At 40.1% G+C, this 16,727-nt stretch overlaps 2 protein-coding genes across 2 annotated transcripts in view; one reads left to right on the plus strand and one right to left on the minus strand.

Moving 5' to 3' along the window:
- The window catches only part of LRRC63 (leucine rich repeat containing 63), a 64,326-nt gene extending 61,405 nt beyond the window's left edge, over positions 1-2,921 (minus strand). Inside the window, exons 1-2 of the mRNA XM_011974582.1 lie at positions 2,599-2,921; positions 1,745-1,862 (exon numbers count right to left, since the gene is read on the minus strand). Coding sequence (XP_011829972.1) covers positions 1,745-1,829 — 85 coding nt within the window. The 5' untranslated portion in view covers positions 1,830-1,862; positions 2,599-2,921. The remainder of the gene's footprint in view (positions 1-1,744; positions 1,863-2,598) is intronic.
- Positions 2,922-2,971: 50 nt separating this feature from the next.
- The window catches only part of LCP1 (lymphocyte cytosolic protein 1 (L-plastin)), a 98,392-nt gene continuing 84,636 nt past the window's right edge, over positions 2,972-16,727 (plus strand). Inside the window, exons 1-2 of the mRNA XM_011974584.1 lie at positions 2,972-3,120; positions 11,318-11,447. The gene's annotated coding sequence lies outside the window, so the exon portion shown is untranslated. The remainder of the gene's footprint in view (positions 3,121-11,317; positions 11,448-16,727) is intronic.

The raw sequence follows: 16,727 nt of genomic DNA on the forward strand, positions 1-16,727 counted from the left end.
AAAAAAAAAAAAAAAAACACACACAGGGACACAGAGAGGTGAACAACACACACCAGGGCCTGTTAGGGGGTGGAGAGTGACGGGAGAAAACTTAGAGGATGGGTAAATAGGTACAGCAAACCACCATGGCATACGTATACCTATGTAACAAACCTGCACGTTCTGCACATGTATCCTGTTTTTTTTTGTTTGTTTGTTTTGTTTTGTTTTTTTTTTAGAATAAATAAAAAAAAAATTTCGAGCACTTACTATGTGCAAAGCCCTTTGTCAAGAGCCTTTGGAGCAAGAGAGCTCTGCTTTCCCCACCAAATAAGGAACCATCCAGCCCAAAATGTCCATAGTGCCAAGGTTGTGAAATTCTGTACTAGAAGATAAACTTTAAACAAAAGATGAATAGAGAAACTACAAGATAACAGGTAATCTTGAGCTGTAAATCTGCATACTGTATTATTACAGAGCAGATTGTACATGCAGAACATTCTAGAAATGTAGAAATGATGAGGTAGAAATCATGTAACAAAAGTTGGGAGAGAAAGTAAGAGAGGAAATTGTGGCAGTATTACAGGTAAGTTGAGTTACATATTGTTAATAGCCATAGGTCAAAAGATGATAATTTAACATTATAAATCAAGTTATAGACTAGGTATATTTGAACAGTATAAATGTTGACACTAAAACTGCAATCAACTAAAATCAGATGGAAGAGGAGACTAAGAAGGGGAAAATGAGAAAATATGCTAATTGTATTGCTTATAATAAGGAGGGAATAGAAACCATACACAGAAATAGAGGATTAAGTATTATATAAAGTTATAGTTATAAAAGTGGCTCATATTTACTTTATAGCACTTATCACATGGCAATTTTACATTTACTTACATGATTGATTGATTACAATCACTATCCCAGTGGGTAACTACTGAAGGGAACTGGTAAGGTCTGTTTTTGCTCACTAAATATATTCAGTCCTCGTTATTTGTGGTAGTTCTGTTCTGCAAACAATGAATTACTCATTACTCAACCATTTCTCCTAGGAGAAATATGGGGTTAGGTTCCTACAAACCTCTGGTTTCAACATTTTCATCAACTGATCAACATGTAATTTTGTTTTATATTTGTTTCTATTTAAAGACACTTTAATAAATATATACAGTTGATTTGTTAACATTGAACTCAGGGCCAACAACACTACTCATGACTGAAGGAAGCTTATCTAACACATATCTTGTTCTCTGTAAGGCCCATCACAGCCTTCTTGTGCTCAGGAACACTAGACAGTACTTCAGCACTATGCTTGGAGCCCACAGTGAAATCACTAACTAAAAGCACAAAACATTCAAGAAACATAGGCTAAAGAGACAGGGAGCACAGTACCTGTTTACAACATGAGAGCTGAAACAAGAAGGCAGAGGTAGCATTGTTCCACCTCAGCGGGGGCATGGGTGTTGAGTGACTCAAATTTTTCAGTGCTCTGCACACATCCACGCACGACTGAGAAAGCCCTATGAGTACCAATTCTGGGGTTAGAAGTAAATTTTATCGATGAGGTAAACTTGAACCTACTAAGTCCACCAATAAGCATCAATAAATGCATCTGTAGGCTTGAATTGGATGCTTTCATCTGACAACAAACATTTGTAAGTTATTAGTGAGTGTATTTATTGCGATTCTGAGCTATGCAAGTCAAGGAATTTCTATGAAAGATACATAAATGTTAACACACATATCTGATTAATACACATACCTGTACGGGTTTTTATCTCATGTAAAGACGGCTTAGTGAATTTTGGAGGTAAAGGTCTTCGAAGAAGTAGTGGGGGCTTTCGCATTTTAATGAATAGTAAGTGCTGTTTTTCATAATCCTTGGTGTAAGTGAGAATTGAAAAGGTTTTGAATATGTGTGAATTGTTGAAAAATAAGAATTTAGATTACATCTTAATGAAAATCATTCTGTTGCAATATTCTACTGAATCCAAGCAGAATTCCTTTATGAAAAAAAAAGAGGGTAAGAAAATAATTCTTTAAAACTTCTATTAATAGAAAGAATCCAGTTAAAATGTAGGGTTATAAGTAAACATATAATTTTAAAAATATGTGTATTATTACTACCTAGGATCCTTCTACAATTTTCCATGCTAGCACAAAGTTCAATTTGCCAATGCTGTTTCAACTAGTAAATACTGATTTTTCAGAATAGTCGAAATGACATTTTTTTCTCTCCCTCCAAAATGTTATCACTATAAATGTAGAAAGAATTTGGTCAGAAATGTGTAGACGATTTCTCCATTAGATAAGCCTCTGAAGACCCACCATATCTAACCATTCACAAACAAATTGTCTTCTTTCTGTAACGGCTTGTTTTTCAACCACTATCCTTGGGCCAAAACCATTCAATCCTAAAATAAGATAGGTTTCACTATAATGAGGTTTCCCAGGGCTGCTGGATCCCAACTCATGCTGTTTAGAAATGATGCCAGAAGATGCACCCCTAAAATGTGCTTTTAGTTTGCAGGGTAACATCAAAAGTGCCTGGCACGGCACTACTCCATTGATAGCCTAGAAGGGAACACCCTGGAACTGCACAAATGGGCCGTTTACCGCCAAAAGATAACTGCACACAAGCGCTCAAGGTGTACTCCCTGGTCATATATTCCACTCGATGTTGGAAATCTCCCTTCCGTAGTACCCAAAGAGGTGCACGGAAGTGCTGGACTCCCACACTACCCTTTAGGATAATCAGCCGCTTCCCAAACCAACTGGCTTTTCGTCTCCTATCTCCTATTCCTCGGAATCTAGGCAGCGAGGTAAAGGTCCAGCGAGGTGGCGGGTCTTCCTGCAGGAGGCTGTTCCCGAAGAAGCACCACGGATCCCCACCCTCTAGGAGGCCAAGGAGACACACCCTAGCAACCGGGATCCGCTAAGCCAGCCCAGCCACTTGACGCGCAGGCGCAGGCGCGGGGGCGGGACCGGCGGGGCGGGCCCCGGGAGGGGAGGGGCCAGCCCAGCCCAGTGCGCGGCCCGCGCGAAGTCCTCTCGCCTTACTCAGCCGCCCTGGGGGGCTGCAGGGGAGGCTGCGGGCCGTGGGGGCCGGAGGAGAAGCCGGCTCCACGTGCAGCTGCTGTACGGAACGCCGTGGTGACAATTGTTATTACTATTCTTATGCTTAATGGCAAAAACCACTATTATTTATTATTTACTTCTCTCTATTGCAGGATGCTTTACTTGGGTGTCTAGAATATGGGCTGGCATTCTTTAACGCTGCACTTTTGCGCAGCTGGGTCCCGGGGCTCATTTTGCAGTGCTCTCGAAAAGCGGGCATTCGGTTTTCTTTCTCTTCCTTTCATGCAACCTGTTTTGTCTTTCTGATCCTTTAAAGTTCCTGGCTGAGGCTGGATTGTGTAGAAATAAGGGCATTAGGGATCCAAGCGGGCTGTAAAAGAAACCCATTTCTTACTGTCATCGTCCTCTGTTCCGGTTATCATATTGTGAAGTGTCGCCTCTGTCTTGGTGTTGATGAACCTGTGTGTGCAGTGATCGATACATCGTGTGTGTTTGCAAAACTGTGCGTGTTTCTCTGGAGATGTGAGGAGGAAAGAGCGCTAGAAAGAACCTGTATGATAGATGCGGAAATCCGAACTCAGAAAGTAAACTAGGTAAAGCTTCCTTCCAGGTTTGGTTTTTTTCGAAGTACAAGTGCAGGAACTTTGTAACAGAAGTTGGAAAATGAGAGACTTCTGTATAGATCTTTCTAGCTTTGGGGATCTTTCAAGATTCACACCATAACCATCTCTTCCTTTTTCTCCTAAGTAGCAAATGCATTTTAAAACAATGAAAAAAATAGAAAAGTTTAAACAAAAAAGTAATCAGACTCTGGAAAATATTATGCAACTCGTTTTCCTTTATAGTGCTGGTGTACTGTTTCTTTTCATCGTAAGATTACTGTGTCCCAATTATACTGCTGCCCCAGACTATGAATTTATTTCCACTTTGGCTGTATCTGCACCATAGATTCATTAGTTTCTCAGAAATACAAAGCTGAAAACAAAAGGCAGCTCTGATGGCTAAGATTAGTCTCAAGTAATATATATCGGGCATATTTTGTGAATGTGAAAAAATGTTTATATTTTTAAGCATAAAAAATGGCATAAATTGAGTCAGGTACCTATGCTCTTCAAGATCATTGGAACCAGGAGAACTACGGGAATTGAGTTTTACTGACTGACGTTTGGCCTTTAAAATGTATGCTTTGTTTTGCGTAGTCGAAAGCAAGCCTTCTAAATGCTTTTTCAAAAAAATGCTTTGTCACACGTGGAATCCGCAGGCATCCAGGTTTCATTCCTTGCAGATCTCTTCCAGCAAGTATGAGGCTAAAACCTCGGGCGGTTTAATATGTAATCTTCTCAGGTGTGAACATTTTGTTTTCTGTTTCTACCACTTAGTACCAAACATTTAGGCAAATGAGATAGTTGTGAAAATTAAATCCATGGCTTAGTATGTTTTATATGTATATATGTTATTCTAACACATCTGACCCGCTTTGTCTATAGAAATGATGTATCGGTGTAGGATGGGTTTAGATAGGACAAATGAAATTCAATTTAGATTATTTTATAGTTCTTATATTTTTGAAAATATAATCCCCTCAATTTTCTTTCTTCTTTTGTAAAATAATGTGTTTCTGAAATAATGAATAGCTCCCTTTTTGATTTTAAGGGTCTGCTTTTTCTGATGTACGCACAGTCAGCCTATTTATTTGTTCCATCCCCTTTGCAATTTTGCAGAACCTTATGAAGAAGCTTCCCAAACTGAACCACAGTGCTTTCACTCTATTAGCAAATTGTACTAAAGATGCCAGCGTAATGATGAGTGCCAAGGTTATAGACATCCTGCATTTTTTAAATGTTGCTAAAATGAGATAAAAGCCTTATGCAAAAGCAACCGCAGGCACCCCGCAGGTAGTGCTATCGATTTCCCTAATAAGTGGGAAATGCTTGGGGAACCTTAGATTTGCTGTTGGTTCTGTTGAAATGATGTAAAAAGTGTTGCTAGACATCTTCTTTATTTTCCATAGACCTGTCTCTTATTTATCTATTTACCTTTGAAATAGGACAGAGGTTTACTAAACAGTTTGGCCATTATAGTTTTAACCTAATATTTTACCTTATGGAAATAATGGAGTAATTTGTGTTTTTATGTTCATATTAGTTTTTTTAAGTACTGTTAAAGAATGAATAGCTATTTTTCAGCACATATTTGTTCAACTACTGAGTCTCCAGTGTAACACAGGGCACTAAAATGCTTTTGAGAAAGAGGTGTTTTATTGGTCTGAATTTACCTGTTTATATTAATTATATGTACGGGGAAATGTCTTCTTCACCAGTCACAGTGGCTTAAATGTACCCACTTATTTCATGTGTTTTCATGCTGTCGCCTAGAGAATCATTTTATATTTTCTCAAATGTTAATAAAGATATTTTGAAGAAGCTGCTACTTTTTTTATCCCCATATTTCACTGTAAAGACAAACACATCCGTTTTTAATTATTTCAGCCAATTATTTCTTTTTGTCTTTCAAGGTGATAGTTATATCCTTTGTTTGAACCAGAGATCCTGGGATTCCTTTACAAAAATTACTTATAAGGAAATGTCATGCAACCTTTATCATGGAATTAAAAAAAAAAATCCAAACACAAGGAAAGGACAATGTCTGTCTGTTTTCAAAAGTGCCTTTATGAATTTAGTCATTCATTCCAGAATCATTTATTGGAAACCTACTATGCATAAGTTACTTCACTAGGTACTAAACTTTCAACTTTATTAAAACAACTTACAATGATTAATTTGAGGCTTTATAATTTAGACATCAAAATGAAATTTTAAATCATTTCCAAAGACTACACTTATCTGTATTATCACTACTTGAGGGTTTTTTTTTTTTTATTTTAACAATTTTTTATTATATTGCTTTGGTAGAATAGTGTTGTTTATTCACACTCCTCTGATTCTCAGAAACATTTCTGAGTTTTTTTTTTAGCTGCAGTGATCATTTTAGACTGTCTGCAACCAGCTAATATTAGATATTTGTGTATATTGTATGATTGTGTCCTTCACCAAAAAAAGCTAAATAATATTTGTTTCCTTAATATTGGGCACTTAAGCATGAGCAATGTCCATTACTATGTGGAAGGCACTGTTTTAAATGTTGATTTTGTTTTAGCTTCACAATTATTCCATTAATTGAGGGTGCTGGCATCTGCATTAAATTTCAAGCACAGGAAGTACAGCACAGCTCTACCCAGCTGGGTTCACATTTGGCCGCCGCTTGTCAGCTCTGGGTCCTTGGACCAGCTACTTAACCTAAGCCCCAGGGGTTTCCTCATTTGTGAAACTGGGTTAAAATGGTACTTACCAAAGGGTCTTGTGAGGAGTTAAAGAGATAATCTGTGTCAGGAGCTTAGTTCTGTGCCAGTCACAGAGTCAGTGCTCCGTGGATGTTGTTAGAAAATTAAAATAAAACAGCCCAGTTTTCTGGTCTCCGCAGCCCTGCTTTATGTGATGATAGTCTATGTTAATTGAAATATTGGAGGGCTGTACATCCTGGGCATTTATCCACAACATTTCACATTTAACTTTCTTAATGTCTCCAAATGTTGGCAACTCTAGTTTGCAGTTCTCGGACCGTGGCACAAATGCTGTGCTCTAGGCGGTGTCCTACATTCTGTCACAGGTCTTTATACTCCTCTGGGTGGCACAGGAGCTGTGGGAGAGCTAGTGCCTGAAGGAGTCCTGGTACAGTGATGTAAGGAGGCCTTGACTCTCCCCCACGTGAGTTGGGTCTGCGAGCTGCCGTCACCATTGATTGAGCTGGGCTGAATTGATGATGAATTTCAACCGGTAACCCAAGGAAGAAAGCCTCTTTGTTCTCAGCATCTTCCAGGCCACTTGGTGTGCCTAACAAAGGTGAAAAAGGGCTGCAATGTGAAGCTCCTTGGAATGGCTACAGGGAAAGGTGTTAAATGCACATGATCTTTCTTAGGTTTTTTCCTAATGTGCACACCGGACTTTGATAGATGAGTCTGAGTCCCTGTACTGGCTGGGATTTAATCCTAAACTTAGGAGGAATGTGTACCATATCAACAGTGTCTGAGCTGCATGCTCTCTATTCAACCCTCAGCAAACACCTGTAGCAATTAGAACCACAGGTGAGAAAAATGCTTTGTAATGACTTATTCTTCATTCTAATGTCAACATATGACCTTAAACAGTAGATCTGACTTGCTTTTCAAACCTAGCATTCTGCTTATGCCTACTGCCCTATGGAGTATTTGTTTTATTCATAAGTGTATGAGGCTGAAAGTTGTGTATGGGAGTAAGGGCAGGACATGTAAGAGTTCATTGTATTCTGTGGGTTGAGTGTTGGTAAAGAACTTGTATTTCTTATACCAGAACTAGACAACTAGAAGTGTAACTCACATTTCAGTATCACATAGTTTAGTATGCTGTTGACAGTTATGCTACATTTCTGACAATTGCAATCTCCACTTTATAATATGTTGCCAAATTTATAATATGTTGCCCAATTTATAATATGATGGCAAATTTTATCAGGGTAGAATTAAAGTTTCAGGACATTGCTTCTCTCTTCGCCCTGCCCCAGGTAGCAGAAAATGTCTTCATTTCTTTTGCCAGGTTTTCCAGGTGAGGTAATACCCAACCAAGGAAAAGAATATAGTGTCCAGCTCTATTCAGAAGCCATGGGGAAGGCAGTTTGCGGGGCTTTATTCTTCTCCCCACTGCAATTCCAAGAAAGCAACTATGCTTGTATGAGTTTGACATACTAGGCTCTGCTGTTTGAAGAAAAGTTTCTATGACTACAAGAGATTGCATGCAAACCACCAAACCAGATGGCTTTAGGTGTTTTCAGCCTTGAGACAGTCTGTGTTTCTGCTTCTCATTGGATGGTACCTTGCCCTGGAAAGGTTTCTCATGGCAAACTTGCGTGGCCATTGCTGGGGTACCTTCCTTGTGCCCAGGAGCTACACACACACCGTCACTTCCCAAGCCATCTGAGTTAGGCTCAGTGGCAGCTCTGGGTCACCACTGCTCTCAATGGGAGCAAAGGAAGCCAGAACATTCCTTTCTTCCCAACTCTCTACTCTCTCCCAAACTCAGAACGTTAGAAGGGATTGCTTCTAGAGGATTTGTAACTTGGTGTATCACTTTCCCCAAGTGTTCCTACTTAGGAAAAGAAAAAGCAAAGCGCCTCACCCTGTACACTCCCTGACTGAGGACATTGGCAGTACATAGTTGTTAGACACTTGATGTCCCCAGTGAAGGTAAAAAGAAGACGGCACTAATGGGGTCAATGATGATAGCAGCTTTCTGAAAGGAGTTAAAGTGAGAGACCACAGGGGTTGAAAGTGGAACCATGAGTATAACAAATCCGGTTTGGCACCATTTGCTTAATAGAAATCAGTTAGTTAAAAACCAGAAGGGCCGGTTTTGCTACTCTTGTACTGTGCACCGTAAGACAAGCTGTGATGAATTAGAATGGCTATGATTTCTACAGCCATACCAGAGGGCTAGAGTTAGTTGGCCTAGTGTGTTTCTTAATAAATATATTTATGTTTCATACTTTCATGGGACAAAGAGTCAAACATGAATGTTTTCTGTGAGCTGTAAAAGTATGAGAGCATTGAGGGCTTTAAGAGCTTCTTACAGTCATGGAGATGTGGATTTTAAAGGCCAGAACTTCCTGAATGAGTTGCTGACATGATCTGCCTAAAGGATTAAGGAATCCCAGAAGGGAATGGCTCCAGCGACATGGAATACCAACCCTTATCTCCTGCTTGATCTCTAGACCTCCCTCAGATGACCTCTGCCCTTCAGAAACATCTGCACAAAGGTTAACAGGCACCCTTCTTCCTGGTACTTCATAGTACCTCTCCCAAGTAGAAGGGACAGACTTTTGATGGAACAGGGTGAAGCACAGGAAGTGGGAGGCCACACAGCCATAGTCAAAGATAAGATTAAGATCTTGTCTTCTGAAACTAATAAAATGCTCTTTATAGTGATTTTATACTGTTTAAGTATTTTAGAGATAGGGTCTCGCTCTGTCCCCAGGCTGGAGTGCAGTGGCATAGTCATTAGCTCGCTGCAGCCTCGAACTCCCAGGCTCAGGAGATCCTCCCACCTCCGCCTCCTGAGTAGCTGGAACTACAAGCACCCACCACTGTGTCCAGCTCATTTTAAAATTTTTTTGTAGAGCAGAGTCTCACAGTGTTGCCCAGGCTGGTCTCAAACTCCCGCTGAGGAGATCCTCCCACCTCAGCCTCCCAAAGCACTGGGATTACAGACATGAGCCACCATGCCTGACCTTGTATGTTGTCTTTCGAGAAATGTTTATTCAAGTCCTTTGCCCAATTTTTAGTAAGGTTATTTGTTTTCTTGTTATTGAGTACTTTGAGTTGGATGTCAGCCCCTTATCCAGTATATAATTTGCAGATATTTTCTCCCAGACCATGGGTTGTCTCTTCATTCTATTGCTTCTTTTGCAGTACAGAAAGAAAACAGCATCTTATTGTAATTAGTATTTGATTATTAATGAGTTTAAACATTTTTTCGTATGTTTATTACTGAGTGTATTCTGTTGTAAATGGCTTATCCCAGGCCCTTGTCCATTTTTACATGGTAGTATTTTTTCTTCCCCCTAATGGTTTTTTTTCTTTAATTTTAATTTTTTTTTGAGACAGGTGTTGCTCTGTTGCCCAGGCTAGAATGCAGTAGGACGATCATAGCTTACTGCAGCCTTCACCTCCTGGGCTCAAGCAATCTCCCCACCTCAGCCTCCTGAGTAGCTGGGACTGCAACTCATGCCACCACACCCAGCTAATTTTTTTAAAAAATTTTTTGCAGACACGGGGTTTCAACATGTTGCCCAGGCTGGTCTCAAACTCCTGGGCTAGAATGAGTTGCCTGCCCCAGCCTCCCAGAGGGCTGGAATTACAGGCGTGAGCCACCATGCCTGGCCCCTGTGTGATTTTTAAGAGATCCCTAATGATTTTTAAGAGATACTATGGATACACAATATGCCCTGTTTGCCTACTGAGGCTACGTAAGATGAGATATGAAGTGGTTACATATGTGGACCCTAAAGTCAGATAGACTGGGTCTGAATACCGACACCATCGTTTACCAATTATATGACTTTGGTCAAGTTAACCCTTTAATTCTTAATTTCCACATCTGTAAAATTGAGGCAATAATGGCACCTACCCCAAACAGAGTTGTGAAAATTAGATGAGAACATCCTCAGAATGCTTCAACACAGTTCCTGGATCACTGAAAATGTTCAATAAATGTCAACTACTATTTTTTCTCAATGATAATTCAAAAGTTGATTGTATAAAGGAAGTATCATACTCATTACTGTTATTATTATAATTACATATAACTGATTTGTTGCTAAATTACACTAAAATGGTTCTTGTGCTCTTTATATACATACACACATATACATACATATACATATATATATATGGAAAGTGGAGATGAACTCCCTAGTCTGCAGCAAGCAGAGAACTGAAATAAAACGCCCTGCATAAATCTGAGAGCCTCAAAATTAAGACCCTTTCTCTGAAACAGGGACTAGAGAATCCACACTCTAGCTCGCAACGTATCAAGGAAGCTGACCATAGGCTAGGCAAACAATATATTAATAGTGGACAAAGTAGACTCTAACAGGCTTATTTTTTAAGGATACAAAGAAATGATTCATCAAGGTGATGTGCCAGCCTATGACTGTCTGCACTCAACCGCATAACTTCTAAATACCAGAAACAACAATTGACAAAATGACAAGGAGCTATTGATAAATCTACCTCTAAAATGAGAACCCCTTTTTTTTAAAAAAAGCATGTGTCTCTTAGAAAATAAAAGCTCAAGCAAACAAAAGATTCCTAAGGATATGGGAGATTTCGATAAACCAAGTAATACACTTTATCTGATTGATATATAGATACCTGTATCCAATCAATCAAGAGCACACATTCCTCTTTGGTACACTTGAAATATTTACCAAGATTGGCCACAAAGGAAATCTTAACAAATTCTAGAGGGGCCACTTAGTAGATATTCCAGTTTGACTAGAGAAGAAGTTGGGTAGGTCAGGCTAGCAATGGAAGTCTGATAGGAACTTAAATGTTAGGATATTGACAGGCAGTAGGGAGCTACTGGAAGATTTAGAGCAGGGAAGCTGCAGGATCTGCATTATAAGATGAATCTGGAATTGAGGCCAGGTTATTCTCTTAATTTTCAAGGGCGAATGAGGAAAGATCCAGCTCTGACAGAATAATGAGTTGTGTAAAGTGAAGGCCAAATGACATCACCAGAGATGGCAGTAGTTCAAAGAAAGCAAAGCAGAGGAATTGAACTGCTGCAGAATGCACGGTAGGTAACAGGGCAGTGAACGCAGACCACCCTGGGCCTTGGGGGTCAGCACCATGCTCACAGGGCAAAGCATGAATTTAATTCCAGAAAGTCACTACTAACCTCATTAGAAATCTTAGTGTGGTTTTCCTGTGCGTTTTGAACTTAATTTTAAGCTTAGTTTGGATTTACAGTTATGATCTAACTGCAGTAGCAGCTTACCCCAACTTTGCTATTTGCTTATGTAAAAGAAATAGGTAAAGACAACTCTAGAAGTCTGGGATAATTTTTTCATGTATGTATTCATGCTAGAGAAGTTCTAGTCTGGTTGATTCTCCTCATTCTATAGATACGGAAAATGAAGCACAGAAAGGTGACTAATTATTAATTATAGTAATAAAAATGATTAAATATGAGTACTAGCACTTTTAGAACATATGTTATGTGTTAGTCATTATATTATACTAAGTACTCTCCATGCATTCCCTTATTTATGCCTCGTAACTATGCTATGATGTAGGTGCTATTTACTTTTCCTGTCTGCTTATAAGGATACTGGGGCTTAGGTTAAGAAGACCATAAACCCAGGGACTAGTTTTGGGACCCAAGCCTTTGTAACTCCACAGAACGAGCTTTTAGCCACTTTGCTATCCCAGCTTGACTTGGACACACAAGTTGCAACCCAATCAAATTTAGATTCAAGATCTCTTGACTTGTGGTCTAGTGTATTTCCTGTCTCACCTCAGGCCTCTGTTCTCTACATTTCTTTGAGAGTATACAGCTAAAGCCACAGAGTAGTATTAGATCTTATTGTAAGAAAAATGCTTAGTTAGGCACATCTCCTATATCAGAAGTTCAGAATCATATTTCTGCTTTCTGACTTTTCAGAGTTCCTGGGATGTTTTAATTAGACACTTGACATATTTTTTAATTTTCTCTATCACTTGTAGCACGCACCAGATGTTCAGGTTTCGGTCCAGATATTGGTTCAGTAAGGATTTATTGGATGCATTAATGAAAATCTAGAACCTCCTTACTTATGGACATGTTAGATTTCAGAAGGTTATTTTCCAATACATTTGTGTATAAATCCTTAGTGACTAAAACAGATTAAGGAGTATGTCTCAGAAGTCCTCAGAAGCATTTCCACTGAAGATGGGTATACAAAGTTAGTCCTGTGAAACTTTAAAATCAGATCTGTTTTCCGCCTTTGAGATCATATACAATCTATCAGACATTCTTTCTGTTAATATAATTGATTGTTTTGGTCTACATCGAAAATCTGTTGAGGCAGTTAACCCTCCTCTTGGATGACATCTGCAGCTGTTTTAGGTTACACTTTAAGGTGCTCACTTGATAAACCACAATATTAAATCAACTCTGCACCTACTCAATACCTACACCAGTGGAACCGAACAGGGTCAGAGAAAGCCCACGTGGAATGCCCTTATTTTAAATTCATAATCACCTACTTTTTTTTTAATTTATTTTTTTGAGACAGAGTCTCACTCTGTTGCCCAGGCTGGAGTGCAGTGGTGTAATCTCGGCTGGCTGCAGCCTCCACCTCCCAGTTTCAAGCGATTCTCCTGCCTCAGCCTCCTGAGTAGCTGGGATTACAGGTGCCCGCCACGACGCTCAGCTAATTTTTGTATTTTTAGTAGAGATGGGGTTTCACCATGTGAAGGCTGGTCTCAAACTCCTGACCTCAGGTGATCCACTTGCCTTGGCCTCCCAAAGTGCTGAGATTACAGGCGTGAGCCACCACGCCCGGCCAGTCAGCTACTTTTTAATTACAAAGGGAAAAATAGTAACTTTACAGTGGGGCGTCCCTGCAGACATCATGTACTCCACGTATGATGTGCTGAGAGAGAGAACAACATCACTAATGTGTTACTCTTGCCAAAAATACATACCTGAATTAAATTGTGAGGAAACAGACAAGCCCACACTGAGGGACATTCTATGATGGACCTTTTTGAAAGTGTCAAGGTGATGAAAGACAGATTGAAGAACTGTCCCAGATTCATGGAGGCTAAGGTGACATCACAACTAAATGGAATGTGAGATCTGGATTGGATCCTAGTCCAGAAAAAGGGTACTAATAGGATAGCCTATCAAAGGAGAAAAAGGTTTGTAGTTTAGTTAATAATAGTGGATCAATGATAATTTCTCAATATTGATAATTATACTATGGTACAGTATTAATGTTAAGATGTTAACATTTGGGAAAGTTGGGTGAAGGGTATACGGGGATTCTTTTAACTATTTTCCCACCTTTTTTGTAATTCTGAAATTATTTCAAAATTAAAAGTTAATTAAAGGAAAAATATTTTTAAAATGGATCATCACTAGCCTTGAATATTACTCAGCCATTATACCATCTTCCCCAAAGTATTCATTCTTCCAAACTCCTAGACAATATTTCAGACACTCTCCTTTCACTACAGCCCTTGTGTAGCTCTTTCCCCAGCCTCATTCATTGTGAAAATAGGGACATTTAAAAGAATTTCCCCAGGTGCACCTCCCAGCGCCTGTGACCGTTTACTGTGCTTTCTCTCCTGCCCTTGTGGATAAGCTGTCTTTGCAGCTAGCCAGGGTCAAGTCCTCCACTTGTTTAGTAAATCTTATCCTCTCATCTATTCAAGAAAATTGCTCCCACACATCTCTCTCCCTCTCTCTCTCTCTCTCTCTCTCTCTCTCTGTCTTCATCGCCACCCCTACCCTTTCTCTCTGCTGCTGGGTAATTCCTGGAATCATAGAAATATGCTGCTATTTCTTTCTTCTTAAAAAAGAAAAACAACTCTTGAGCCCACTTCCCCTTTCAGCCAGCTTCAACATTTCTCTTCTTCCTTTACAGTACATCTTCTGAAATTGTTTACAATTACCGTCTCCAATGTCTCCCCTCTCATTCTTTTGGGAAACCGTTCCAATGGGACTTTAGCTTCACTCTTCCATGAAACTATCTTTACACGGTTCCTAGCGGCCTCCATGTTTGTGCCTTCTGTGGTCAGTTGGTTCTCCATCCTCTTACATGGCCTATCAGCAGCTCTTCAGAGGCGGCTCCCGCTCCTCCTCTAGAGATCAGTCTTCGTTAGGCCTCTAAGTCATCACAATCACCTGATTTATCTCCTGCCTCTCTGGAAGCTTCTTCTTAGTATCCTTTGGTGTTTCCTCTTTATTTTCCTAACCTCTTATGTTGGAATGCCCCAGAATTTGGAGTTTATTTCTTCTTCTTCTTTTTTATTTCCATAGCTTTAGAGGTCCAAATGGGTTTTGGTTACATGGATGAATGGTATAGTGGTAAAGCCTGACATTTTAGTGCACCTGTCACCAGAGTTGTTTACACTGTGCCTAATACGTAGTTTTATTATCCCCTTACCCTGCTACCACCCTCCCTTCTCCTTCATATTTACTCCATACGTGATCTCAACCAACCTCACAGCTTTATTATTTATTTTTATTTTTTGAGACTGAGTCTTGCTCTGTCACCCAGGCTGGAGTGCAGTGGTACGATCTCGACTCACTGCAACCTCCACTTCCCAGGTTCAACCGATTCTTCTGCCTCAGCCTCCCGGGTAGCTGGGATTACAGGTGTGCGCTACCACGCCTGGCTAATTTTTGTGTTTTTAGTAGAGATGGAGTTTCACCATGTTGGCCAGGCTGGTCTCAAGCTCCTGACCTCAGGTGGTCCACCCACCTCAGCCTCCCAAAGTGCTGAGATTGTAGGCATGAGCCACCGCACCCAGCCCTCACCGCTTTAAATACCATCGATATGCTGATGACTTCAACTTAATATCTACAGTGAGACCTCCAGATACCTATATCCAACTGTCTACTCAGATCTCCTGATTGGATCTCTAATAGGATAAACAGATCTAAAATTGAGCTTCTGCAATTCTCCATCCCCAGGCCTGATTTTCATCCTGTCTTCTCCATATCAGTTAATGGCAACTCCATCCTTCTAGTAGTTAAGGCCAAAGGCCTTCGATTCATACTTAACTCTTCACTTTCTCATATGCCACAAAGAATCTGTCAGCAAATCCTATCAGCTGTACTGTCACAATGTACACAGAATCTGGCAACTTCTGTCTCCTCTGCTAAGAGTTTGGTCCAAGCCACATCATCTCTCACCTAGATTATTGCAACAGCCTCCCAATTTGTCTCTCTGCATCTGACATTGCCCTTCTTTGGTTTAATCATGACACAACAGTTAGAAAGATCTTTTTAAAAATGTATATCAGGTCCTGTAACTCTGTTGATGAGACCACCCTCCCTGCAATAGCTTCTTGCCTCCCCTGTTGTAAAAGGCAACGCCCTGTGTGATCAGGCCTCTCTGACCTCATCTGCTACTACTCTACCCCTCTTTTGCCTCTTCTCATTGGCCTTGAAAATGAAACACTCTTCCCTCGGAGCCTTTGCACTTATTCCTTCTGCCTGGAATTCTCTTACCCCTGATATCTTCAGGGCTTGCTCCGCTTGCACTCCCTCACTCTCTGCCCTTCCCTCCCTCATGTTTTTGTTCAAATGTCACTTTCTCAGAAAGGCCTTTCCTGGTAACGTCTCTAAGAATTTCAATTCCACACCACCCTCAACCCTGAATACACACACACACACACATAGCCTTAGATTCCCCTTCTGTGCTTTAATTTTTTTCTCCCTAAGACTAATCTAATAGGTACTTAGTTATCTTAAATATTGTGTGTCTCTCTCAACTGGAATGTCAGTTCCATAAGGTTAGGAACTAATGTCTTATTTATGCATTTACACCTCCAGTGCCTCTAAAAGTACCTGAGATACAGTAAGTAATCAAGTATTTGTTGAACAAATGAATGAATGGATGAATGAATCTACACTGGAGCCCCAGTACAAATTTTGGTGAAGCAGCCGTTGAACCAATGGAATCATCCAGGCCTTGCAACAACTTTTAGCAGCAATTCACCATGATATGTTACTCAAAATTCCTAGACTTCTTCTAAATGAACATTAGCCATCCAATATTTACCACACCAAAGAGTTCTTCCTAGTTTCTAGCTAATGATGATGATTGCATAGATCAAGCCCATTTCAACATTTTGCATGATTTATTATCAGCCTCTCGGTGTTATCGCTACTGTTCAACCATTCACTCCATATGCACCAGTAATACTCATTTCATCACCATTTATTTTTATTTTTTTTTATTATTATTTTTTTTTGAGATGGAGTCTCGCTCTGTCGCCCAGGCTGGAGTGCAGTGGCCGGATCTCAGCTCACCGCAAGCTCCGCCTCCCGGGTTTACGCCATTCTCCTGCCTCAGCCTCC

This window comes from Mandrillus leucophaeus, unplaced genomic scaffold (assembly GCF_000951045.1).
Source record: "Mandrillus leucophaeus isolate KB7577 unplaced genomic scaffold, Mleu.le_1.0 Scaffold147, whole genome shotgun sequence".
Classification (NCBI taxonomy): Eukaryota; Metazoa; Chordata; class Mammalia; order Primates; family Cercopithecidae; genus Mandrillus; species Mandrillus leucophaeus.